This window comes from Carassius gibelio, chromosome A25, assembly GCF_023724105.1.
Source record: "Carassius gibelio isolate Cgi1373 ecotype wild population from Czech Republic chromosome A25, carGib1.2-hapl.c, whole genome shotgun sequence".
Lineage (NCBI taxonomy): Eukaryota > Metazoa > Chordata > Actinopteri > Cypriniformes > Cyprinidae > Carassius > Carassius gibelio.
Genome location: NC_068395.1, coordinates 1,803,234 through 1,828,702, shown reverse-complemented (window position 1 = coordinate 1,828,702; position 25,469 = coordinate 1,803,234). Strand labels below are relative to the sequence as shown.

General features: G+C 39.0%; 1 protein-coding gene across 1 annotated transcript; it reads right to left on the bottom strand.

The window, feature by feature from the left end:
* Nucleotides 1–14,663: 14,663 nt before the first annotated feature.
* On the bottom strand, nt 14,664–25,040 carry LOC127947476 (leucine-rich repeat-containing protein 10B-like). Its single transcript, XM_052544633.1, has one exon. The coding sequence runs from the start codon at nt 24,208–24,210 to the stop codon at nt 23,017–23,019; it is 1,194 nt and encodes a 397-aa protein (XP_052400593.1). The 5' UTR covers nt 24,211–25,040; the 3' UTR covers nt 14,664–23,016.
* Nucleotides 25,041–25,469: the final 429 nt, after the last annotated feature.

Genomic DNA, 25,469 nt, shown 5'->3' with positions numbered 1-25,469 from the left:
ATTTGTGTACATAAGTTTGTATTTAGCACCAAAACTTATAAGCAGAAGCTTTGGACCAAGGCATCATGAGAAACACAAATTCACTCGAATTTGTTTGTGTATTGACACCTACTGGTGTGGATGTAGCATGACGGATACCATTGTCAAAATATTCCAATCCCATGCAGATTTGTCACCCATTATTAATCGTTTCCCCAATCAAAAGTGTTCTAGAATGCACAGATGATATTTGAGTACTTTTCCTCTTTTTTTTAGGTGTTAACGTTTTATTATTGGTGTTAAACAGTAAACTGCAAGCTGAATTCAATCACCAGAAGGACTTGTAATGATTTTCAAGCCGCTCGATTCTGGCATCCTAAAAGACGGTCCATGCCGAGACAGATCGGAGGCAGTGATGCAGCGCTTCTTCCAGACCGTATTTAAGGGTCTGCTTTCAGCCAAGATCCATCTCAGATCAGTGGAGCGTTTAATAGAGCGCTCTAATGTGCTCGATGTAATCAGATAATAGTAGAGCTTAAATTGTGTGTGTTTGTGTTCGTTCTCCATAGCCTTCTCCTTTAGTGCACACAAGCGTTGTGATGCAACATCTGCTGAGTGTGCGCACGCTTGAGCCGAACTTGAGCACGCTTTCCGTGTGTGCAGAGTTACACGCAGGCAGGTGCCGTCGGGGTCAGCTTGTTTGAAGCTAGTTGACCGAAGTACGTGTGTGTTTGTGCATGCATACGTGGGTTAGCTGTGTTGCTGTCACTTTTACGCTCAAGAAAACAAATATTGAGTTTAGTGGATCAGGAGTGTTTTTGAGTTCTGGACAGTTTTATCCTCTGTAATGTGTGTCAGACAACAAACCAGAAACACTCTTTACTAATCATATGTTAACTTGTTTAGTGTTAATTTTTAAGTAAGCCATTAGCCTTCCTTTACATTCTGAAGTGGGAGCAGGGTCGGAAAGCTCTCGGAGTTCATCATAAATACTTTAATTTGTTTTCCGAAAATGATCAAAGGTCTTACTTAATTAAATTCAGTTTGGACCTTTTGGGGGGAAACTGAGCTAAAGTCTCTCTCACACACACACACACACACTTGTCCATGGCATCACAAACACAACAGTTTTTCAGCTCATTAGCCAGCAATAATAATTTCAGTTCTTCATTTTACCGCATTACTGATTTAAAAAAACACTTCATGCGTCTCCCACACACACACACACACAGCGGCAGTTTCTGTGTTCACTCCTACACACACACACACACACAAACTTTATCAGAAAGGCAAATGCACGAGCTGATGCCGTACATCAGTCTTTCCTCCTCCTCAGGAATGAGAGTGAGAAAGAAGAAAGAAGAAAGAATGAAAAATGAGTTCAGCGCATGTTTGCAGTGGGTTGCATCATGCAGGTCTCTGTCGGAGGAGTTCAGATGAGCAGCTGTTAAACTGCACATTTTACTGCTCAGCGCTTGCTCATTGCTCAGTTTTCAATCGTTTTTTTTTACTTCGTCTCAGGTGTTTCTCCTTAAAAACTAATTTGGAAAGATAATAATTAAAGTCTTCAAGATCCCTAGAAAATCAGAGGGAAGTGAGTTGGATTAGGGTTTGAGGATCCCTGGTGTAGAGAAATGAATGTGGACAGCAGATCACTCGCTCTTGAGAGAATGGGATGAGACATTTCTGAGATCTGGGACTTTTTATTAGCAGACTTCAGAGCTCAGTTTGAGACTCTGCTAAAACTCTGAAGAGATGCATGTGCAATTACCAGAGACGTTTTCTCAGAGAGATCAGCATGAATCTCCGTTTAATCTCATTTCTGTCTCGGAGAAGTTAGTGAGATGATAAGCATGTGAGATGCATGTGTGATTACTGGAGTCGTTTCCTCAGGAGGAAAATCTGCACAAATGGCCAATCTCCATCTCTGAGAAATAATTGAGATAAAAAGGAGATGTAATTGGTGATCTTCCAAGCACACAAGGTGAAAACTAGTCACCCTTTATCATTTGTTAGCTCATTTTTGACCAGCAGGCTTCATGTTGTTGTTGTTTTTTTAACCGTTTTGGGATAGTAGCTCCTAAAAGATGTTTAGTAGAGGTCTGTGAAACTTTCTGTGTCTGTCTCTGGTGAGAGAAGAGCTTTACTAGAGCGGGTTTGGGTTTGGTTTCCGTCTCTCTCTCCTCCGTTCTGTCATTCCAGCTCCAGCTCCCCGTGCACTTCTCTTGAATGATTTGAAGAGCTGTCTGTCACGAAGCGTGACTCCTCCCTGTCAGGGTTTTAGTGCGACTTCTTCTTCTGAATGGCGTTAAAAATGACGCGACAAGTAATAATTCTTATCTTTCTGTTTCTCTTCGACTCTTTGTATCTGTATGTGTGTGCGCGCTCCGTGTTTTTCCAGTTTCTTGATCATAGATACAGGAGAGGTCTCCTGATTTCATGTTTTGAAAAACTTTTTTTGTAAATAACTGAGTAAAAATGGAAGAGAATAATTGTATGTTTCTGTTCAGCGCTTGTACTGAAAACAGATGTGTTGATGACGAGGCCGATCGCCATTCTTGAATGAGGGATTTCCACATCCGTCATTTTATTTATTTATTTGAGGTTTAGGAGGAACGAAGGAGCAAGAAAGCGACTGTCAATCATCTATGACATCACACCTGCCAAACCCTGAGCATAAATTACACACAATTCCACCAGACGCCCCCCAGACCTATTTTTCTCAGACCTAATCACAGCCAATCAGAACATATTTGAGGTTTAATAAGAAAAAAAGTATAGATGGTGCAACGCAATAATACTAGAAACCAAGCGACAGATGAAATATCTTAAAGTCATACCTTAAATTAAAATAGGGTTCTTGAATAATAGCATGTGTAAACAATAAAAAAAAAATCAAGTCTCTCAAGTTTGTAAAATGCAAACATAAATGTCTTGACAGATACAAAAAATATAAAAAAGTTTATGCATTTCCACATATTTTCGAGGAAGCCAAAATTATATTCAGCAATAATCAAAAACATGTTTTTTTTTAATCTTTTTTTTTTCACATAGTAGTGAAAGTGACTGATTGCATGTCATTTTATTTTGCACAACTGGTTGTCCAAACACTGGTGAAAATTGAAGTTTTAAAAATAAGCTTGTATAACACACATGCATGCATACAATCTCTGATAAGTGTCTTAGCGGCACCCTATTGTTTTAGTTTGATGTGGTTTGCATCTGTTTTCCAATATTAGCAGAGCTAGAGCTCAGAGCTGCATCACAACGGCTTGATGACGGCCAGCTGAGACAGATCCACGCTCACTGCGGTCCAGCATGTGTAGGACAAGCACACACAGCCTGTCTGCGTCCCATATGCTGCTGCCTGCTGTGTTTGGCAGGGCTTGTCCATATCTCTCTCTACACAGAAAATTACAGCCAAAACCCTACAAACCACAGCCCTCTGGCCAAACCTCCGATCCAAGCCCTGATGAGCTGCTCATATGGCACTTGATAAGACAAGTGTCATCACTTTAGTTCAAACTTAAGATTGGTTATTTGAACAAACCTCTAATTTAAAGGAAGGGCACACATAGTGCAATTTTAGCTTGTCATGTGAGCTTCTGCACAAAAAAAAAAATCAATTGATTAGCAGATCTTCAAATCCTAACTAAAAAAAAACTTAACAGCTTCAAATATTTTTTTTTTGTTCAAATAATTTGTTCAAAGTTTTAAATAAAGCAGAAAAAAGCAGAGCGGATTAGATTATAAGCTCTTGATCTTTGAGGATCTGATCATGATTTTATTTTATTTATTTTTTGATGCATTAAAATTAAGATGAATAGTCAAAAATTTTAATAAAATAAGAAAACAGCAGAGTTGATAGATTTATGAGTTCTTTTATGAGGGGATCTCCTCATAAAATTTTATGTTTTACTTTTTTGTGCAGCAAAATAATGACATAAGCAACTAATCCAAATAAATAAATCAAAACCAGAAAAAGGCAGAAAATTTAGGCTTTTGGGCTCTTGTTCTCTGAACAACTGCTCATGAAAAATAATTTTAAAAAATACTTTTTTTGTTTAAATTGTGCGGTAAAATGAAGACAAATAATCTGAAACTAAATTAAGAAAAAAAAAAAAAAAAACATATTGGCTTAGGATCTTTGTGGATCTGCTCACAAAATTTTGGGGTTTTTTTTGGAAATACTTTACTTTTTTATTTGAATTGTACAGCAAAATTAAGACACATATTCCAACATTCAATGGAATGGCTTTTGAGCTCTTGATTTAAAAAAAAATATCTTTCTTTTTTTTTCCACAAAGTAATGATTTTGTGATGTTTATGCATTTAAACAAGCTAAAATTTTGCAAAAATGTATGCAACTGCTGTTTAATTTTAACATTCCACCTCCTGTACCACAAAAAATAAATAAAACAATAATAACAATAAAATATGTTGAGGTCCTGACCATATTTAAATACAAAACAATATCCTAAAGATGTTAGAAATTGTTGAAATTGTCCGGCTAACTCTTCCTGCATAGACAAGTTTTTCACAAGCGTGAGAAATCCAGTTACAACACATCTAACAATCTCCAGCCAATAATATCTGTTTCACTCACACCCAGCATTTTGAGTTTAATGTGCATCCATATTTAATCATGAGGTTTAACCCTATGTTGATTATGTTACATTGAGGAGTACTGACCGATAAAAGACGACTCTAGTACTGAAACTCTCACAGACTCCAATAAAACAAGCCTTTGTTCTGAATAAACTGAGAACATTTGCTTATTTCTTCTTGCTCGCTCTCGTTCCTCCTGAAACACCTCTCTGGCGAAGAACGCTTGAAGTCTCAACACACGCTTGATGCGTACAATCTGACTCAATGTATTTATTCATGACTTTTTTTGTCACCTTTGTACAGTGTAAAAAAGCAAGCTATAAATCTCTGAAGAATAGCAGTACTGTATAGATGAGCTGCGAGTGAGCGACTCACAGAATAGTGTCGATAGACGTTAACAGCATAGAAGCAATCCAAGCCAGTTAAATATGCTTTCTGTAAATGCAGAGAGATGCCACATGTTTTTATATCTAGATCCTCGCTTTCTTTCATTTCTGTCAATGTTTTTGTAAATGACCTTGTGTGGCATCACACAACTGTGTTGTTTCCTTTCTATTGTTTGTTCGTTTGTTGCTCGTTGTTGGACACAGCAAGGTTCAGGCGCCCGGGAGAGTGCTTGGGAACACACATCGGTCGGCCGTGGATTTGCATCCGTCTTCTCCGTGTGAACACAAGTCGTACGCTAGCGTGTCAGAGCTTAGCATTGGTTCAAACCATGATGTCGAGATGTTAAAGCACTAATGTAGTTCACACCTTTTGTTCTACATTGTTCTATGACTACTTGTTTCAAGTTTTCCCTTCCTCTTTATTTTGTAATGATAACGTTAAGTTGACTAGCGATCAGTCTATTGTTTTTTACAGTGTTTAGATGTAATCTGTTTGTTTCTTCATGATGAGATGCTATATACGCTTGTGCAATGAAGTGTTGAAGCCGGACAAGTGTTTCAGACGCCTCGCTCTTCTGTTGATCTTCAAACTTCACATACTCCATGAACGCTTGGACAGAAAGTCACTGTAGAGTTTAAAAAAAAAATACACTCTTAAATATAAAGCTTCTTTATTGGTGTTAATGTTTCAGTGATTCCACAAAAGGTTCTTTGTGGTGAAAAGTTCCTCACACTAAGAAAAAATATCATTTCAAGTCCTGTTCGCCGAAAGGTTTTTGGGGAAATAAAAATGGCATCACCAAAAAAAAATGTTTTTGAAACAATATTTTTTTTTAAGTGTAGCGCACAGGTGTACAACATGCGATCAGATTTATTCATTGTACGATAATCACAACTCCTGAAAATGCTCCTGATGTTGTGTCTAGGGTATAAAAGGAAGTTTGTGACCAATTGTGCATTTTCCCGGAGCTGGCGAATTTTGGGGAATTTGAGAGTTTGTTTTCTGGGGGGGGGGCGTGGCTTGAGCTTGAGGCGTCTGTGACATTCGTCCGGTGATGTGACAGTAAAGCGTTCCCAATTTTGAGCCTCTCCTGTTTTTTTTGGCCGAGCGGACTGTGATCTTATTGGTTGGATTTTCTTTTTCGTTTTCCTGTCCCACCCAAACCCTTCCATGTGACTGGATGTGAGGGTGGGCGGAGCTAAGGAGCACAGTTCTTACTATGTTCCCTAATAAAATAAAATAAATAATTTGTACACCAGCTGGCGTGGAGTCTTTATTCAAGGTAAATCCGATACTTTATCACTGCTTCAAGCTTGTCAAGAATATATGACAATATGCATATTGAACTATTCATTCATAGTTTGTTGTAATCTTAATATGATGTAATTGTCTATAAATAGAAACAACAATGAATCATTTGCACATCAGTACGACTGATTTATCACCACACAAGGTAATGCATTAGCATGCTCAAATAATGTTGAGTCTTGAGTGGGTTATTAATTTTGGTATGGCATATCCATTTGCCACAGTTTGATTGCACTCTGAGTGCATGTCGTATATTTCTGTAATTGTAGTTTTACTAAGAATAGGAATCGTAAGGAAATAATAAATTCTAGTTTGGATTCCACTTAACGATTCTTCAAAAGCCTCTGGACATTTTTCAGGAATGGACTTTCTCTGTTTCATGAAGGAAAGAAAGTCTGGTTTGGAACAACATGTGGGTGAGTAAATGATGACAGTGTTCATTTGGGTTGAAATACCTCTTTAATGGCATCCTTATTGATTATTATGTTTTATTACTTTATGGTGAAATGAATAGACAATGTAAGGAAAACAATTGTCATTGCATGTACCATACTGCCTTCAAAAACATATTGCCAGATATTGAACAGTGATAGCACATGCAAAATAAACAGTTCTTAGAAAACTATAACATTTTAGCCATGCAGATTTATTGCATATAGCAACTTTATTTTTGTAATCACTCAGATTTGGATTTGCCACATCAACAGTACATATTTGATATGTCTCTCTTATTATCTGACCTGTTTGTTTCAGGTCTCTACTAACAATCTGAAGCAGGTGTTTGATTAGTAGTAGTTTGAAATGTGTGCTGATGTTGTGCCTCCAAGAACAAGGTTGAGAAACACTGGTTTCCACAGACTTTAATCTCAAGAACAAGCTCAGAGAAAGTGACACGGCCAATGATGTCAAAACTGTGTTCACACTATCAAAACATATTGTTATCTATTTGCAAGTCAAACTATCACAATTAAATTCTGATGTCAGCATGATTCTAGCATCAGAAGGATGCAGACATTCCAGATCCGTTAATAGAAACAAATGTCATGAAAACTGTTCGGTTCTGGTCTTTTGAATAAGAACCAGTTCTTGGTTCTGAAGTGTGTTTGGAAGGGACAGCTGAACAGTTGCTAGTGTAATTATCAAGCTGAGGCCTGTCAAAACAGCTGAACGACAGTCCGTGTGCAGAGAAGCACAGAGCAAGAGAACGAAGCAGGACAGAGGAGTCGGAGAAGGGTTTTAAAATAGAACGGGAGGCTAAAGAACAAACACAGTGTTCCAGGATCCTGCGGACTAGACGCTGAGCTCTCGACTCTCTCTGAATCACAGCACACTCTCAAACCCTCCGACACGGCTGGAGCTCAGCTCTGACATCACTGCGCTCTAATATTAGACACCTTTATCCCACACCTCTCTCTCGTTCCTTCTGTCTCTACTCACTGCTTTCTCTGGCCACGTTCACACAACCATGTATTTTGGCATGCTAAATATAGTTTGATTATGAAACACAGTGACAGTCTCATACTCATTACTGTAATCTGTCCATTATTTCTCTAGTTTATCATATTTTTCATTTTACAGTTAAAGATATAAAATATATCTATACTGTATTTAAAAAAAAAAAGATGTTTAAATTTAATTAAGCAGGTGAACTCATGACTTCGCTTGTTTGATTATAAGTAACTTTGGTATTTATAATAAATATAAACGTTTTAGCATTTTTGTTATGTGCTTGTGTAATTGTTTACAATTTTCTATTTAACTGCAGTTTATTTGTATTTAAGGTTTAGTTGGTCATTTTAGTACTTTAACTTTAACTTTATTTTAGTTACTTGCCAAGGCAATTTTTCTAGTTATGTTTTTTCATCATATATTTATATTTTGTTTTATTTCAGCTATATTTTAATAAATAAAAAAAGGTTTTAAATAGTTTCAGTTTTAGTTAATGATGACACTGTGCTCCGAAAGTGTTTATTCTTTAAACTGCTTTTATTAATAGATATAAAATACCAATTTGATCTTAAATAAATGTTGTGGCTATGTCTAAGATGGTTAAATACAGTTTAGCATCATTACACACAAACATTTGGCTGCGGAATGTTGTGATCGACCAATCAGAATCAAGTATTCTATTGAGTGGCATAATAATGAGGACGATTAAAAGAAGTGACCAGCGACTTGACTTAGTTTAGAAGTCTGCGTTCTGAGTGTTAACCCCTCTCGTTCTGCTGTAAATGTGTGAACGTAGCTCTAAGCATCCTTTTCCTCTTTTTATCTTTTGCTGTGTGGCTTCTGAACGAAGGCTTGTTTTTGAATGCCACCGCCAAAGCTCTCAGTGTTTCTCTCTGTCTTGCTTCCTCTCTCCATCTGTCTTACATGCCAGGAAGGACACAAGCATTGTCTGCTCTGACATGATATTTCCTGCAAACAGGGAATCCAGACACACTGAAAGTACCAGCAGCTCCAGAACAGATGGAGAGAGAGAGAGAGAGAGCTGACAGAGAAAGAAAAGAGGGAGACAGGGTGAGAACATAAAAGAAGGATGGGAAGTGAGTGTGAAAATGTGAAGAGCTGCTGAAATCTGTACATTTGAGAGACAAAGAGAGAGGACTAAAGAAATGCATGAGAAACAAAGGAGGAAATTAAGCAAGCAAAGACCTAAAAATACTCATTATTCTATATGTAGAATGTATTAAGTAATTTGAATAGCCATATTTTATTAAATGAACAGACATGCCATGCTAATTTTTTGTTATATTTTATTGATGATAGCAACAGATGTTTCATGTCAGCTACTGAAAATGTCTTCTTAACATTTACAGTAAAAAAGTTCTGGTGCAGGTACAAAGCAAATGTGAGAAATTTGAGAAGCTATAAAGCCGGAGGAACTGTTTCTGACGCACCCCGAGCACAATAAACACACCAAATATGATCGATCTACCATGACAGAGCTGCATATAAACTACAGATTACTGGAGCACACCGACAGAGAACAAAAACGCACCTGGAATTAAGAGATCAGAGCACACATTTACTGCTAAAGGTGTGGAAGCATTACTTTTGAGCCCTCGCGAAATAATTATTTCTTTCATCCTTAAAAATGGTGTCATTTCATGCTCAAGGGTCAGGAATATACAGGCTTTCTTCTGTGCTGATTCAAGAGTGAAATCTGTGGAACGGGTTTAACATTGCAAAAAGCATTGAATGGGTCTTGAAGTCAAAATCAGCCGACGTCAGTGATCCCAGTTCTTCACTATTCTGTGTATTTCTACAGGTGCAGACTTTAACAGGTGCAACTTTTCCTTCAAGAGGGGCTGCATTTGACCTCATCTGGTGTCGCCGAAGGGCTGCAGACAGAGACGTGGTGTTGGAAAGGGCATCTCTTTTAGCTGTGAGATGACTGGTGCCTGTTTCTGGGGTTTTGTGAAAGACGGAACGGTTCCAGTAGAGATGTAGCTTCTGGGTAAAAGTTTAGAGTCGACTGTTAGCTGTAAACACGAAACCAAACCTAGTCACCATCTGTGGTTGCAGCTGGGCTTGAAGGAGGAAATTCTGATGCAGTAATCCAAATCCTAGTGAGCTGCCTACATAGGCAGCACTGAAGTGTTTGATTAAGAGCGCTCTTCTTAGGGAGCAACTCAGAGGAGATCTGACGTCACTGATTATTGTAGTTGTTGATAAGATAAAGGTGCAAAGAAACATGGAATTGATTCTGAACTCAAATATTGGATCAAATAATGCAAATAATTTAATGCAATTTAATGCAGTTGCAGTTCATCCTGGGATTGTCTTCTCTGTTAAAGGATAAATTCGATGCTGAAAATTAGCCACTTTTTCACTCCTATGACGCTTTAAAATGCTGACTCCTTAGGCAGCTCAGTAGGTTTTGGAACGAAGGTAGTGTGTTGTTCCTGAGGAGGGCAAATAATTTTGCAGTTTTTATATCCCGAGTAGTTTTCCTTCTTAGTTGAAAATGTCTAAGGTAGATTGTTGCCATGGTCACTCGTGGCAGCTGTCAATCACTCGTGCCAGTCTTTACTAAAGAGAGCAGCAACATCAAGTTAATGTTAAACGGCTTCTGGGTCAGTGATTGGAACACAATGTTCCCGTCCAGAACTGAGTGTGACTTGTGTCTGCAGTCCGTTTTAAGGCTGCATACTCAAACCACTGGCCTTGTCAGTAAATACAGCTGGGCAGCTGACAAATAACATGTCCAGGAGCATTTCTAGGTCAAAAGTCATGTGAATGTATAAGGGGAAAGCATTATTTTAGGTTTATATTTTGCCTTTTAGCTTTTTGCATCTAAATGGCCCTACAATATATTGATTTGTAATATAAATTAATTCTTAAAAGTGCATTTATATAGATTAGATCATATTAGTAATTATTCATGCATAATAATTATGCAAGAATTAGAAAAGGTTTGGATTCAACATAAAAAAAATAAAATAAAATAAAAATGTACCCCATTTGCTTTCCTGATAAGTCCTGAGCACTTTGGAATCAGTAATAAAATAACAGATTTAAATTTTTATTGTTAACCAGTAACCAAACAGTTATTTAACATTTTTAACAAATTGTAACTCAAGGAATGCACGTTTTTTTCTCTCTCTCTTTTAAAATCTTGTTTTACTGTGATATCACTTTATTTGCAAGTCATATTACAAACCTAACGTGTAACTCTCATCTTGTAGGGGGGGTCACATTTAACCCTGACAAACAGCCAGAATTGATTTTTTTTACCTGTTTCTGAGGTGTTTACACTGGTTGCCACCCTCAGGGTGCACAAGTTTGTCCATCAACCCAGACATTTCTGGGAGTTTAAAGGTGTAGATTAGATCTCCTGCTTGTGGCACTGTAAAAAAGCTCTATAACTTACCTGAACCTTCCTCACCTCACCTGCCCTGATAAAACCCAGCACAGCCCCCAGTGCAGCGCACCGTTCCGTGTCCTGTTGCCTGCCACAAAGATTACTCCATTTGAGGTGATGACTGCAGAAAAGGGACAGAGTTTTTTGTTCACAGACACATCACCGTGCCGCTTCAGCAAACCCAATGGTGCTGTTAATCGCAAGGGCAGCCAAGCCTACACGCACTGCTCAATAAACGCCCGCACCCGGCTCCCGTGAGAGCAACAGGCCACCCTGCAGGAGCAATATTTCACATTCATCCGCTCGTAGATAGGAGCGACGATGCCCTGTCAGTCAAGGTGAGACAGAATTAATGTGGGAGACAGGTAGACAGCGGGGACATGCTGATAGCTGCTGTAATGATTGATTTGACTTTATCTTTTCCAGAGCGGAGAGAAATGTAAATGGCGTGACATGTTATTGCTGTACTGGAGGTTATGCAAACGGCTGTGACACAGACAAGGCCACACAGACTGTATAGAGGTGTTAAGTACATCTAGATACACTCTCAACACTGTAGATATCTCACAAAGACATATGTGCATCATAAGACACTGAACAAGATGATGATGCTGATGATGATGTGAAACAAAGGGGTGAAGTGACCAGGCTGCAGACACCAGTCCAGTGCTTCAGATGAACAGCACAACAGCGCCACGCCGTGGACACTTTCATCCACAGTCACCAAGAGCTGAGCGACTGGAGGCTTTTTTTTATTTTATTTTTTTTATTATTATTTTTTTATTTATTATTATTTATTTATTTATTTTTATTTATTTTATTTTTTTTTAATGGAGGTTTTATTGAAAAGTCCGACGTCTGTTCAAGTGACGTCAAAGTGACGCTGGATAATACCCGATGACGTTCAGCGTCTCAGGTAAATTCTCAAGATTAATTAAATAGATTAAATATGCCATATTTAATAACAAGCAGTTATTAAATATGCTGAGTGCATAAAGTGAGTCTTGTTTTTAATACGTTTCAACTGTTCATGAAGTTTCTGATGGAAATTAGATGATTAGCGTATAGATTATATATATATATGTATATGTGTGTGTGTGTGTGTGTGTGTGTATACAGTACAGACCAAAAGTTTGGACACACCTTCTCATTCAAAGAGTTTTCTTTATTTTCATGACTATGAAAATTGTAGATTCACACTGAAGGCATCAAAACTATGAATTAACACATGTGGAATTATATATGGAATTATAAACATAACAAAAAAGTGTGAAACAACTGAAAATATGTCATATTGTAGGTTCTTCTTTAGCTTTGATTACTGCTTTGCACACTCTTGGCCTTCTCTTGATGAGGTTCAAGAGGTAGTCACCTGAAATGGTCTTCCAACAGTCTTGAAGGAGTTCCCCGAGAGATGCTTAGCACTTGTTGGCCCTTCTGCCTTCTGTCTGCGGTCCAGCTCACCCCTAAACCATCTGGATTGGGTTCAGGTCCGGTGACTGTGGAGGCCAGGTAATCTGGCGCAGCACCCCATCATGCTCCTTCTTGCTCAAATAGCTCTTACACAGCCTGGAGGTGTGTTTGGGGTCTTTGTCCTGTTGAAAAATAAATGATGGTCCAACTAAACACAAACCGGATGGAATAGCATGCAGCTGCAAGATGATGAGTTTCTTTGTAGCGCTTGATGGTTTTTGTGACTGCACTTGGGGACAATATGTTGTTTCACACTTTTTTGTTATGTATATAATTCCATATATAATTCCACGTGTGTTAATTCATAGTTTTGATGCCTTCAGTGTGACTCATAGTCATGAAAACTCTTTGAATGAGAAGGTGTGTCCAAACTTTTGGTCTGAACTGTATGTATAACCTTTAGTTTATTTTTTATGATTATGGACATTAGCATGATTAGACTGATACTGTAGCCAGACAATATCAGGTCATAATTTTCCTATTTTACACAACAGCCCTTTACTATGCCACAGTTTGTGATATACTATAAACATCCATGCTTTCTTTCTACAGCAAATTATAATATTTTGATTCTTTATCTTACTTGAAACATTTGAATCTTTCAGATTAATTCAAATAACTTCACCAAGTAAAATGTATTAGTTTAACCCAAGCTTATGAATAATAATGCACATTTAATCAGATATAACCGCAGTCCACAATTATGAGATGCATGATTTGAGTTATAAACATCTAACAAGGCCCAAATGAAAATATTTCATTGAATATACCATACATATTTAATATATATTCATTATAATGCATATATGGTACTTATTTACTATATACAGTACACACACACACACACACACATACATAATTATTCTCCAAAATTTCTATATTGATATGTCCTTATTTCAACTGTAGATCTCCTGTAAAGGTGTATCTGTGTTGTGGAATGTTGAATCTGTCATGAGTTGTGTCCTCTTTTATCCTGGTAAGGAGTTATTCATCCCATGTCTAGGACATCATTTTGGAACTGGTTACTCTGCCAACCCCCGTCCTGTTCTGGACCGCTGTGATAATCCTCAGTTTGGGTAAGAACAGATTCTGTGTGTGCGTGTGTGTGTGTGTGTGTGTGTGTGTGTGTGTGTGTGTGTGTCAAATCACACATACACTCCAAAACCTTTTTGCACCTCAGTAAATCATTCTAGACACATACACTTTCTCTCTCAATGTTAGATAGTTTTGAGTCTCAATCGAAGCGTCATTACCAGCGTCTGGTTCCGAGAGAGCCGATATTTGCAGCTCCAAGCCCAGCCAAGACATGTGAGAGCCAAAGACACACACATAGAAACACAGCAGGTTTCAAGGGCATCGTGCCATGTCACTTCACCCTGGCCTCATTGTGCTTTTACTCTCTCTCTCTCTCTCTCTCTCTCTCTCTCTCTCTCTCTCTCTGTGTCTCTTAGAGAGCAGTGTCCTGTCAGACTGAATATAAAGGCACTTACATTCCTCACCGCCTCAGAGTTTTGGGCAGGTAGTGTGGTTTTAATATAATGGTTGTTTGTAGATTAAAAGTTCTCAATGTTGCATTCTAGGTGTTTCAGATCCATAAAAGATAGTGGATACACTAAGGAAGCCAGTCTACAGCCGAATACCTTCCTCCCTCAAAATATAAAAATGGTGTGTGTATGTGTGTGTGTAGGGGGGTCAGCCCATTATTTTAATCTGTCGGCAAAGTCATTGTCAATGATGTTTGTCAGGAGGATGCTCGCAGGATACAGGTCTTCTGTTTCTCTAGTTCTCTGCTTTTGCTCTGTGCATTGACATCTCTACAGGTTTTCATAGTGTGCATCAGCTGGACGAGGTCTATGGCCTGTTTAATGTGTGTTTGTGTGTGTGTTTGTGTGTGTGTCAGGGCAGTGGAGCATTACCAAAACTTGCCTCCCGTGCACTTCGAGAAACTGGATTTAGAAGAGAAACCAGAGGTTTCTGAACGGTTCACGGAGTATCTCCCTCACTAGATAAATTCTACAAATAAGACTACTGTACAACAAGGTGTCTGACCAAGGTTTATTGGATGTTCTGCACACAGGCTTCACTACAGGATGGTGTTAGTGTGGACAGTGGACAGAAGACTAGAACTGCTGCAGCTAGATGGTCCATTGGGCCGATGGTAAATTAAACCAATATATTTTGCACTCAAGGTTTGTGAAAGTTGAAAACTGCACTTTTTTTGGTTTGGCTTTGACTGCTCAAATAGATTTAGATGAACAACCAATATGCATTTCATTGAATTACACATATGAAAGATTAGATCAGACCATTAAAAGGAATAGTTCACCCAAAAATGTTAACTCCATCATCATTTATACACCCTTGTTTCAAACCCATGTGACTTTGTCAATCTTTTTTTTTTTCACCGTGGCTTTCAAATAATATCCATATCTGATTATATTCAAAAATAATACATTGGGTCATGCCTCATCAAAAAGTGACTTGGAATATCCAGGGCTCGGACAGTCATGGAAAACCTGGAAATAACAGGGAAAGTTCTATAAGCGAATAAACGTTCATGTTCAGTTCAACTACTAGAAATATGATTCAAATTAGTTTAAATGTGTGGGAATGTTAAGCATGCTTCTAGAAGAGACAAAGTCATATACACTCTGAGGAAAAAAAGGTGCAAAAGCTGTCACATTTCTAAAAAGATACTTCTTTTGTACCTTATTTACCCCTAAAGTGTGTATATTAATGGGCGAACCATTCCTTAAAGTTACACATTACTGTCTAAATGCTACATATTACTAGGTTTTGAAAGAGGACTGTCCCAGTGACAGCTTTTATACCTTTTATTCTAATAGTGTAGGTTTGGAATGACAAGAGGGTGAACTAAATCTGTAAATGATCCTTTATATTAGCACTGTCAATTATTTTGATATACTAAGTAAAAAATTAAATGTATTGCAGAATGTGCTCACCTTCCCAGAAATCCCAGTTCTGATTTCATGTCACAAAAGCACTCAGAGATGACCCGACTCACCTCAGAAACACTTTGAACAGTCATCCACTCAAAAGATGACTTATATCTGATGTATTTTGCTGCTGCTGCTGCTGCTTTAAGAGGCATTTCTGGAATGGTGTTGTGTACTGGCTGTTCTGTATTCTACAGGGCTCATCAGGATTCGTCCTGAACGCCCCCAACATCACAAGCCTCTCACATAAACCAGCCGACCCGCAATACTTCATCACACACTACAAAAGCCAGTGAGTCATGTCTGACTGGCTCTGTGTCTCTTCCTGATACTTGACTGGCAAAGCTGATTGCTCATTTATTTAATCTGACTGTCTTTGCCCTGTAGACATGGGCAACTACTGCATTACATCGTTTCGAACTTGGGGGTTCAGTGAGTTCTGATTGGCTGCTGGGTGGATGAGTGTGTTCTGATTGGCTGCTGGGTGGATGAGTGTGTTCTGATTGGTTGCTGGGGAGATGAGTGTGTCCTGATTGGCTGCTGGGTGGATGAGTGTGTTCTGATTGGTTGCTGGGGAGATGAGTGTGTCCTGATTGGCTGCTGGGTGGATGAGTGTGTTCTGATTGGTTGCTGGGAGATGAGTGTGTCCTGATTGGCTGCTGGGTGGATGAGTGTGTTCTGATTGGTTGCTGGGAGATGAGTGTGTCCTGATTGGTTTAAATTAGGTTTTCATCCTTATAGTTTTTGCAGGTTTTGTGACAAATCTTCAGAGGAGCAGCAGAGATCAGAGTGGGTGAGAGGCGGCATACAGAAACACAGAGAGAGCGGGTACAGTGGATGAGATTCGGATAGGTACACACATAAAGACATCATATCCATGCATTCTTGTACACCTGAATACATGTTAATAACATCCACTGTTCGTCTCTCTTTCACACAGGTTTAATCTTAGTGGATCTGATGTCCTGGCTTCACAATAAATCTGAAATATTAATTCAAATTTAATACTGTCCGATTTAACTTGATTATCACTATCTTGGCCTTTTGCAGACAAATTTATATGTGTTTGCTAAGCATCACAAAAATTATGGATCTTATAGGGTTAGTGATTTGAACAAAGCCTTAACACTCTGAAAGGCATGATTTGGTTTAAAACATTTTTTGTTATTGTGGTTGAAAGTCTTTTCATTTTCTTCAAAAAGTGTAAAAATTCTATTTGGATATCAACTGTTGAGCAACATAATTATTGATGTTAGACAGAATGCAAGATCAGGAAGTGTTGTTTAAACATGATTATTTATAGGGGTCATATGAGGTTGCTAAAAAGAACATTATTTGGTGTATTTGATGTAATAAAATGTGTTTGTGATTTAAGGTTAAAAAACACATTATTTTCAACATACTGTACATTATAGTTACTCTTCTACGCCCGCCTTTTGCCATTTTTAAAAAGCTCATCTGTCTGAAAAGCTAGGAGTCCTCTGATTGGCCAGCTATCCAGTGTGTTGTGATTGGTCGAATGCCTCAAGTGTGTGACGGAAATGTTACGCCTCTCACCATACTGCAATGCTGTTGTTCTAACAAATAATGCTACCTATCAGATTATGCTACCAACACTGTATTTTTAATACTGTAAGGGTAGATTTAGGGTTCTGGGTAGGTGTACACATTAATAAAACCTCACACCACATTAATATCATGCTGGAAGCAAAATCTGATAGGTAGCATTTTTTGCTGTCAAATTAGGCTACAATATGTTTTAATGGGAGGTAGCAAAATCTGACAGGGTAGCACAAATCGTCAGAACACTGTCTCCCAGTGTCCTGAAATGTTATCTTACCCGTCAGATTGTCCTATACCAGGGCTTACTGCACATGCACACATCTGTTTTCTCATGCTGAATAACAATATTTAATATTTGCATTAATGTCAAGGTAGGTTTAGGGTTGGGGTGGGTGTAGACTTTAATAAAACACAGTCTAATAGGTAGAAAAAAATATTTATTGTTGGTATCCTGTAGCTGTGTCCCATCTAGCTACAACTGCGAATATAACACATCATTACTGTTTTTGTATACCTTTAAGGGTAGGTTTAGAGTTGTGGTAGATGTAGACATTCATAAACCATAATTTTACAGTTAGCATTTTTAATGCAAGATAGCAAAACAGAACACCGGCCGGAGAAACAGGACAAAAACATTCAAACCCATTACATAGAAGACATTTGTTGCATCCAATGGGGACATTATTACAGATTATAATGACGTATAATGTCTATTTACGTGCTGTGTTGCATTGCGCCGCGTAAATATAAAACCATGTCTGCATTTGTGATCGTAGAAATGACAAACAACAACACTGGTCTACACTGCTCAAAACTCGCGTTTGAATCATCAGTGGCAAATCTTTTAAATATGTAAACGTACTTACAGACTGCGAGGCATTGTAGTCTACTCTCCCAGGATCAGGAAACAGACTGGCAGGCGGCAACAGCGAGAATCTTAAGTTACACCTTCTTTCTTTGAGTGAACATGTGGGCGGCGTTATGCAAATCTTCCCACATCATGATGTAGACATGTGGGGGTGTGTTTAAACGAGGTGTTTTAGGGGGGCGTGGCAGAGTCTTAACTTTTATAAATAATAGCACTTTTAGTCTTTGCAACACTCCAAAGAGAAAGGAAAACTTGAAATCGCGTCATATGACCCCTTTAAACAACAGATTGTGTATAAAAAATATTCACACTCGTATACACATTGTAATGCATAAACCGATACACACAGATATGCAAAACTTATGTACACAATGCCAAGAAAGGAGGCACCAAATGAAAGCTCAGCTGGCTGGCATATGGTCACAGTTATGCTGCCTGCTTAGGTTGGTGTGTGTAAGCCTCTCTCTCTCATCTCAGGGCCAGTGTTCACTCTCCCACACAAGCAGATCATTATCCTTAATTATCCTTATAAGAAAGATAATAAGGACTGATTAAATAAAGGAACATTGGTCTTTTTAGCCAGTGTTTAACACCGAAAAAGTGACTCGAGTGCTTGTCTCTAAGTGGTTTGATGGCTGCAGAGGTGTTGAGGTTTAGGTAAATTGAGCTGTTTGATCATTAAACAATCAAGCATTAATATTATTATGGTTCATACATGATTTGAACAAGTATAAAACAATATTTTATGTTTGATTCACCATTTGCAGTATATGGACATAAAGGACACCTCAAATTTGCCTGGTAAAAAAAATTAATCTCATATTTTGTGACCAAAATATCAGAGAGACGATAAGCAACCATTTAGGGCTCAGTGGTAGATCATTGCATTAGCAGAGCAAAATGTTGTGGGTTTGATTCCCAGGGGACACATGTTAGGTAAAAATTTTTAGCCTGAATGCACTGAATGTAACTAGTTTTGGATAAAAGTGTCTGCTAAATGCATACATTTTATTTTTTTATTTAATTTAGCAATGCACCAGCAACCACTTAGCAACACCCTGGCAACATTTTAGCATCAGATGCACATTTAAGAATCACATTTTTATGAATACTATGAATTCAGACACACTACATGGCGCACATACTGTGTTTCTCATAGTATATAGTTTGGAAGTAGGCATATTCTGACATATATGTGTATAAATAGGCATATTCTGGCATGCATGCCATATTCTTAAGTAAATCTGAAAATGTAGTTCTCACACTGCGGATTTCTAGCCGTGCAAATACACTTTTAATGGCTTACGGAGTAAAACCAACCAACTGGCATATACACCATGCAAACATGCCCTACTTCTGAGCAAAATCATACCCGCTGGACCATGATAGCTCCTCCTCTCATGCTGACACACAGTCACAATGGCTCGGATTACATTTCTGACACCAGATGACTTCTGCTGAGATCTGGCAGTGACAGATATTACTGTGAGCACCAGTAACACGGCTATGAAGTTTAAGCGCCGCAGAGGCGGTCCAGTGCTCATTCATGGCTTGCTATGCGGCTGACCTTGGGAGAATGGCGTTAACGTAAACTAGCAGTAAGCTGCTAAATGATTAAGCACCGAGACTATGTTCTCTTCGTCAATCCTGGACTGTGTCAGAGCACTCAAACACTCTGCAGATACTTGCTGCTTGACGAACCAGGTTTAATAGCTATGCCACGGTCTCTGAGACAGACTATTAGAGAGATTATTAGACATGTTCTGTGCTGTTTTTACTTGTACCTTTTTACATTGTTTTATTTTCTGTCAGGCCAATTTGAATTGTTATTCATGTCAAAACACAAAGTTTAATAGATGTTGTTAGGTGTTTGTTCAAATCACAATCCAGAAAAAAGTATGAGCAACTGTAATAGTAATGCTTATTTTAGTAACACCACAAATAGTAAGTTTTAATGAAAGGCAGAGTCTGTTTACCTCAAAATAGCAACACTTCAGCAGCCATCAAACCACTTTTTTGATCAATTGTTCAAGAGTCAACACAACTCATCCCAACGTACGCAAATGTGCACGGCTCTGGTGTCTTTGAAACAGCCATGTTTCACTATGAAAAGCATTGCTTTATTCTCATCTGCCAACCACAAGTTATTTTGCTTTGCTCAAAGTATGCACTCCATCTGAAATGTACTTGGCTGTTTGTAGACGTGAATTAAAAATCTATTTAAAAAACTGAAAACTAGCTTTTTTAAAGACACCTGATCCATGCACATTTGCGTGTGCATGATTGGTTTGGAGATCTGGGCAGAGACACACACTTCCTGTCAAAGGTTGTGCCAAAACACTTGTTTCAGATTCTTCGCAGAAGTAATGACAGACTCGTACCATTATGTAAATATTTTAACAGAAGGGTTTGAGACTCTCTTTCGGGGAGAGTTGAGAAGTGACAGGAGATGGAGAAAAGAGTTTAACCAGCATAATGATGGATGGATGAAGGAAGAAAAGGGAAAAGAGGAGGAAAGGGCAATGAAAACACACTTCTTGACTAGAATGAGTGAATTGGCAGATGTGACTGGAATAGAAACATAGCTAAATTTAAGACATTGGAGGGAACGAATGAACAAATTAGGAACATGTAAATTAGAGAGCAGTGGTTTCTCCAGATGAACTCTATGATTCAAAACAATTATTAAATTCTTGAACTTATGCATTTGGTAAAAAAAGAGTTTTGACATGATCTTCTTTAGAACACAAAAGGTGAGTTTTTATGTTTTTATTTTTTTAAGAATGTCTTGTATTCATTAAGTAACATTAATAAAAATGCACCTTAAAAGTATCAGAAATTGGTCCATTTGATTTTGTTATATTGCAAGTCTGAAGCCAAATTGCTATTCAATGAAAATCCTTTCCTAGATTTCCCATCATAATCAATAAAGTCGTCTTAACTGCAGTGGAGACACCTTCTTTTCCTATGGCAGGTGTGATCTAGTTTGCTTTGCATTGTGTCGCGTGGCTCGCTTGCGGTGTTAATTAGGTGTTAAACACTATTTCCATTTTTGCAGCATCACCCAACCCACAAACCTGCTGGATCCATTACAGTCTTTGCTCTGGGACCTCATAATTTACACATTAAGCGCTGCTCTCTCTCGGTCTTTCTCCCAAAACATGTACCCGGGCCTTTTATGGATTGTCCCCTCACTACAATTCTTTCCCTGATGTTTCTCTTCGGTCCGCACGCCTCCTCTCTGACTTTCGCACATTGAGTCCTTCAAGCTTCAGACGAGAGAGAGAACATTTACTTCTATTAGTGCTAACTTGGCTAGCTCTTCCCATCTGTCTCAGATCATGTCAGCGTTGTTCCACAGCCAAACATTTAGGATTCTTAGAGTCCGACAAGACATGAATCATTAAAACATATTTGGCAAACTCATTGGTTATTTAATAAGATAATATTTGGTTTCACCAACACACATCGCTGTAATTGCAGCATCAAGTTTCTTATAAACAGTAGACACACATCACTCACCAACAAAAATGGCTGAGCCCTGCTCTTAATTAAAAATACACAGCACATAGTAATGTAGTTGTGACGCATAAAAAGTTGTGCAGTTTCACAGCTCCTCACAGTTGAATTTTACAAATGATAAATCTTAAAATCATTAAACCCTGTAATTATTGAAGAGAGTCCTGTGTTTGAGGATTGCAGTAATGGTCTGGCCAACAATAAATGCCTTCTAATAATAGCAACAGTCACTTATACTTAAGCAGTATTTCATAAGTTCATGTTCATGTTTCCTGAGCCATTGTTTCCTCACCCTAAAGTCATTCCAAACCTGTTTTGCTTCATGCAGATTGTAAATGAAAATATTTTATGAGAGTGAGCAAATGATAGCAGAGAATTCATTTTGGGTATTGTTTTTAAAGAGCAGGTCAAATGGGTTTTTGAAAAATATCTCTTTTGCAGTTTATAACATAGCTATCTTTAAATGAAAATAATCTGCAAAGTTGTCAATCAAAAATGTGCGTGATAAAGATATTGTCTCTCAAAAGAGAGTCGACTCTTCACAAGTCCTAATATTTTCGAATCTTTTGCATGTTACGTCACTGGGTAAAACATTTGAATAATCTCCGCCTGCCCGCGAAAGACGAACAGAATCTGACCTGCCCACAAACACTTACACTATTGGTGTGTTAGCACTTGCTATTAGCACTTGGCTAACGTACCCACCATTATTGTTTTAAGTGTTCACAGTTTAGCAGCTAAACTTTAGCTGTGTGCACGATTCACTTGCATACGTGTTTCTGTATTATGTCATTATAAGAACGGATTGGAGGACTATATTATTGTTTTATTTGAAGGTACTTTGTCAATGGTAGCGCTGGCTAACTGGCTCATGGACTCCTCTCTGTGCCAATCACAAAAGGTTTGGCCAACTGACCAATCAGAGCAGAGTAGGCTTATGGAAGGGAGGGGTTTTCTCCAAACTTGCTAGGAACTAATCATTTGGAACCATTGGCAAATTACTCTAATATTAAATGTATATTTTGAGAAAATTACAATGTTTTTTGACCTTAGATGCATTTAAACCTGTTGTAGGGAACTCAAACACAATATTAGATTTTAAAATACCATATGACATGCTCTTTTTAAACTTGACCTTTCATTCAGCTTTCCAATCAGACATAATTTGATATCAATGTTTTTAATTAGAGCAACCTGCAGTTGATTTCATTGCCCCATTAAACATCCTGGGGTTACTTAAGTGCCATTTTTGGGGACCCAGTACCTCATTGGTACACTCCAGTTCATCCTTGGGATTGAACCTGCAACCCTTGCAGTAACACCTCAGATGCTTAAAGTGGAAATGTGTAGCGTCCACACCAAAGAATTACAAAATTGGTTAAAACAATTGGCCGGGAAAACAAACTGCAACTCTGTTTGCAGAAAATACATACTTCAGATAAAATAAGTAGAATACCATGACCCACAGGTGCAAGGATCAAGGTTGTTCACTCATAACCTTCATAATCATAGTCCATTTCAGCCCTTTCATATTCGAACTCCGCCCCCTCGTAGCCTTCATACCCCTCCCCCTCACAGATTAGCTCCTCCCTTTCATACTCCAGACCCCCATCGTCATAACCAAGCCCCGCCTCCTCAAAAAATGCACATCTGTCATTATTTAGTGGTCCGTTTTCATCCCCATTTGGGGTTGTTGATGCAACAGACTCATTTGTTACCTTCTCCTTAGCAGTTGCCAGGTTAAGGGCGGAGTTCATTCGGAGTTTCTTGAGTATTCCGTGAATGACCGGACTAGCTGCCGCTGCCGCCACGACCGCCGCCTCCTCTGCGTCCTTCTCTGCTTGTTCTTTTGCCTCTTTCCTTCTCCCTCTAGCCTGCAACACCTCCTCAGCGCCCTCTCCGACTATAAGCACCTCCTCCCTTACACGCGGTGGCTCCTTTACAGGGTTGTGGTCGTAGGAGAAGAGTCGCAGCGCTGATAGATGATGCAAGTTTGGGAACTGTGATATCCGATTGCGATCCATGTCCAGAATCTCCAGCTGCTCCATCTTTAGGAGCACTCGCGGAAACTCCTGAAAGCGGTTTCCATACAGCCAGAGTCCTCTCAGGGACTCCATGCGCCATAGGTCCGAGGGAAGCATGCGCAGACGGTTGTCCCCAATCTGTAGTGAGCGTAAATTGGGAAGGTCGTACAACTGCTTGGGGAATCGCTGGAAGTAGTTGCTCTCCACCCAGAGGCAACGCAAATTCTGCAGGTTCCTCACTTCTGGTGGGAGGCTTATCAGCCGGTTGCTTCCCAGGTAAAGACACGTGAGATTCGTCAACTGGCACACCGACAGAGGAACGTCAACAAGCTTATTGAAGTCGAGCCCCAGGGTACGCAAACCATGCAGCCGCATGATACCCTTAGGGACGTTGCGGAGACGGTTTCCACAGACGTAAAGCTTCTCCAGGTACTCCAGGTTCAGGACTTGACGAGGAAGGCGACGGAACTTGTAGTAGCTCAGGTCCAACACTCGATCTCCGCTCTCCAAGAGCTTGTGGACTCCGAACGGTAGCTCCTCATCCTCCATGACCTCGACTTCTCCTTTTTTAGCAGTTTTCTCCTTGTTTCCTTTATCTCCCTTCATCTCCTTTTCCTCTCCTTCGTCTTGGGCCTCTTTCCGGGACGAGTTGCCCATGCCCTCTGCCGGCTTGCCCGGCACTTGTCTGTGTGTGTGGTGAGAGTGTCTTTCAGGACGGGGTAAGAGGGTGAGGCGGTCTGTGGGGCTGGCCCCCCCTCCCTGTGTCACTTTCACTCAGTAGGATTGACCCGTCAGTGACAGAGCCAGCACAGCGACACATGATGCTCTGACTACAGGCGGCTTCCCCTCAGTCCAACGTCAGCAAACAAAGCAGCGATACCCGCAAGGAGCCATTCTATGTGTGTGTCAATTGCTTTGTGCACGCTTTATAAAATTATATGCATTAGAAGAGATAACAATAATAATAATATTAACAGTAGTAGTTGTTAAAAATAAATATAACTGTTACAGGAAGAAAGCTTGATTAAACTCAGTTAACAGATGAGTGTCGAAGTAGCTGCCAACATTTGCATATTAATCACGTACCGTTTTCATAGTTCATTAGTTATTTATTTAGTGTATAATAAGCATTAATTGACTCACATTACAGTCACAAACTTTCCCAGCGCGTTTCAGTAGCATGTCAGGTTTGATTGTGTGAGCGCCGGTGCTGAGCGTCTCTCTGCCGACACACACAGCTCTTGTCCCGGCCGCAGTGTCTCGCGCTCTCGCGCTCTCGCTTTGACCTGGCCGACGGCAATGTGAACCGAGCCGATGATACCGAACTGTACCTCCGGATTGCGTGGTCCTAAATCACACAGAAATCCTCTGAGATGTCAGTTTGAAGTTTCCAGAAGCGCAAGACAAGATGTCTGTATTTCTTTCCAACGTTGTGCGTTTTAAGCCGCCTAGCGTCTCTCTCTCTCTCTCTCGGTGTGGAGTTTGCGTAAAGCGTTGCCATGGACCGTCTCTCTCCCCTAGCAACCGAAACAGGGACGTGAGAGTTACACAAAATATGTCACGTGGCCCGAGTGGAGAGAGGCGGTCAAATTCCTCTATTCCAAACTCACGTTATGCAATGCAAACGTATTTTTTATTGTTACATTATATTATTGTTAAATAAGGTCTGTGAAATATGTATTATTTTTATTTATCAACATTAAACGTTCTTTAAAAACTTGATCGTGATGAAACTTTTCATTTTTTATTTGTTTTTATAATTCATAATGGTTTTAAATATTCTTTAATATATTAAAATACCTATAATTATGCACATATAAATTTTATTTATTTACATGCGTATTGAATTGTTTACGTTTATTTACATGTAGGCTACACACAGGCTATTTATATATATATATATATATATATATATA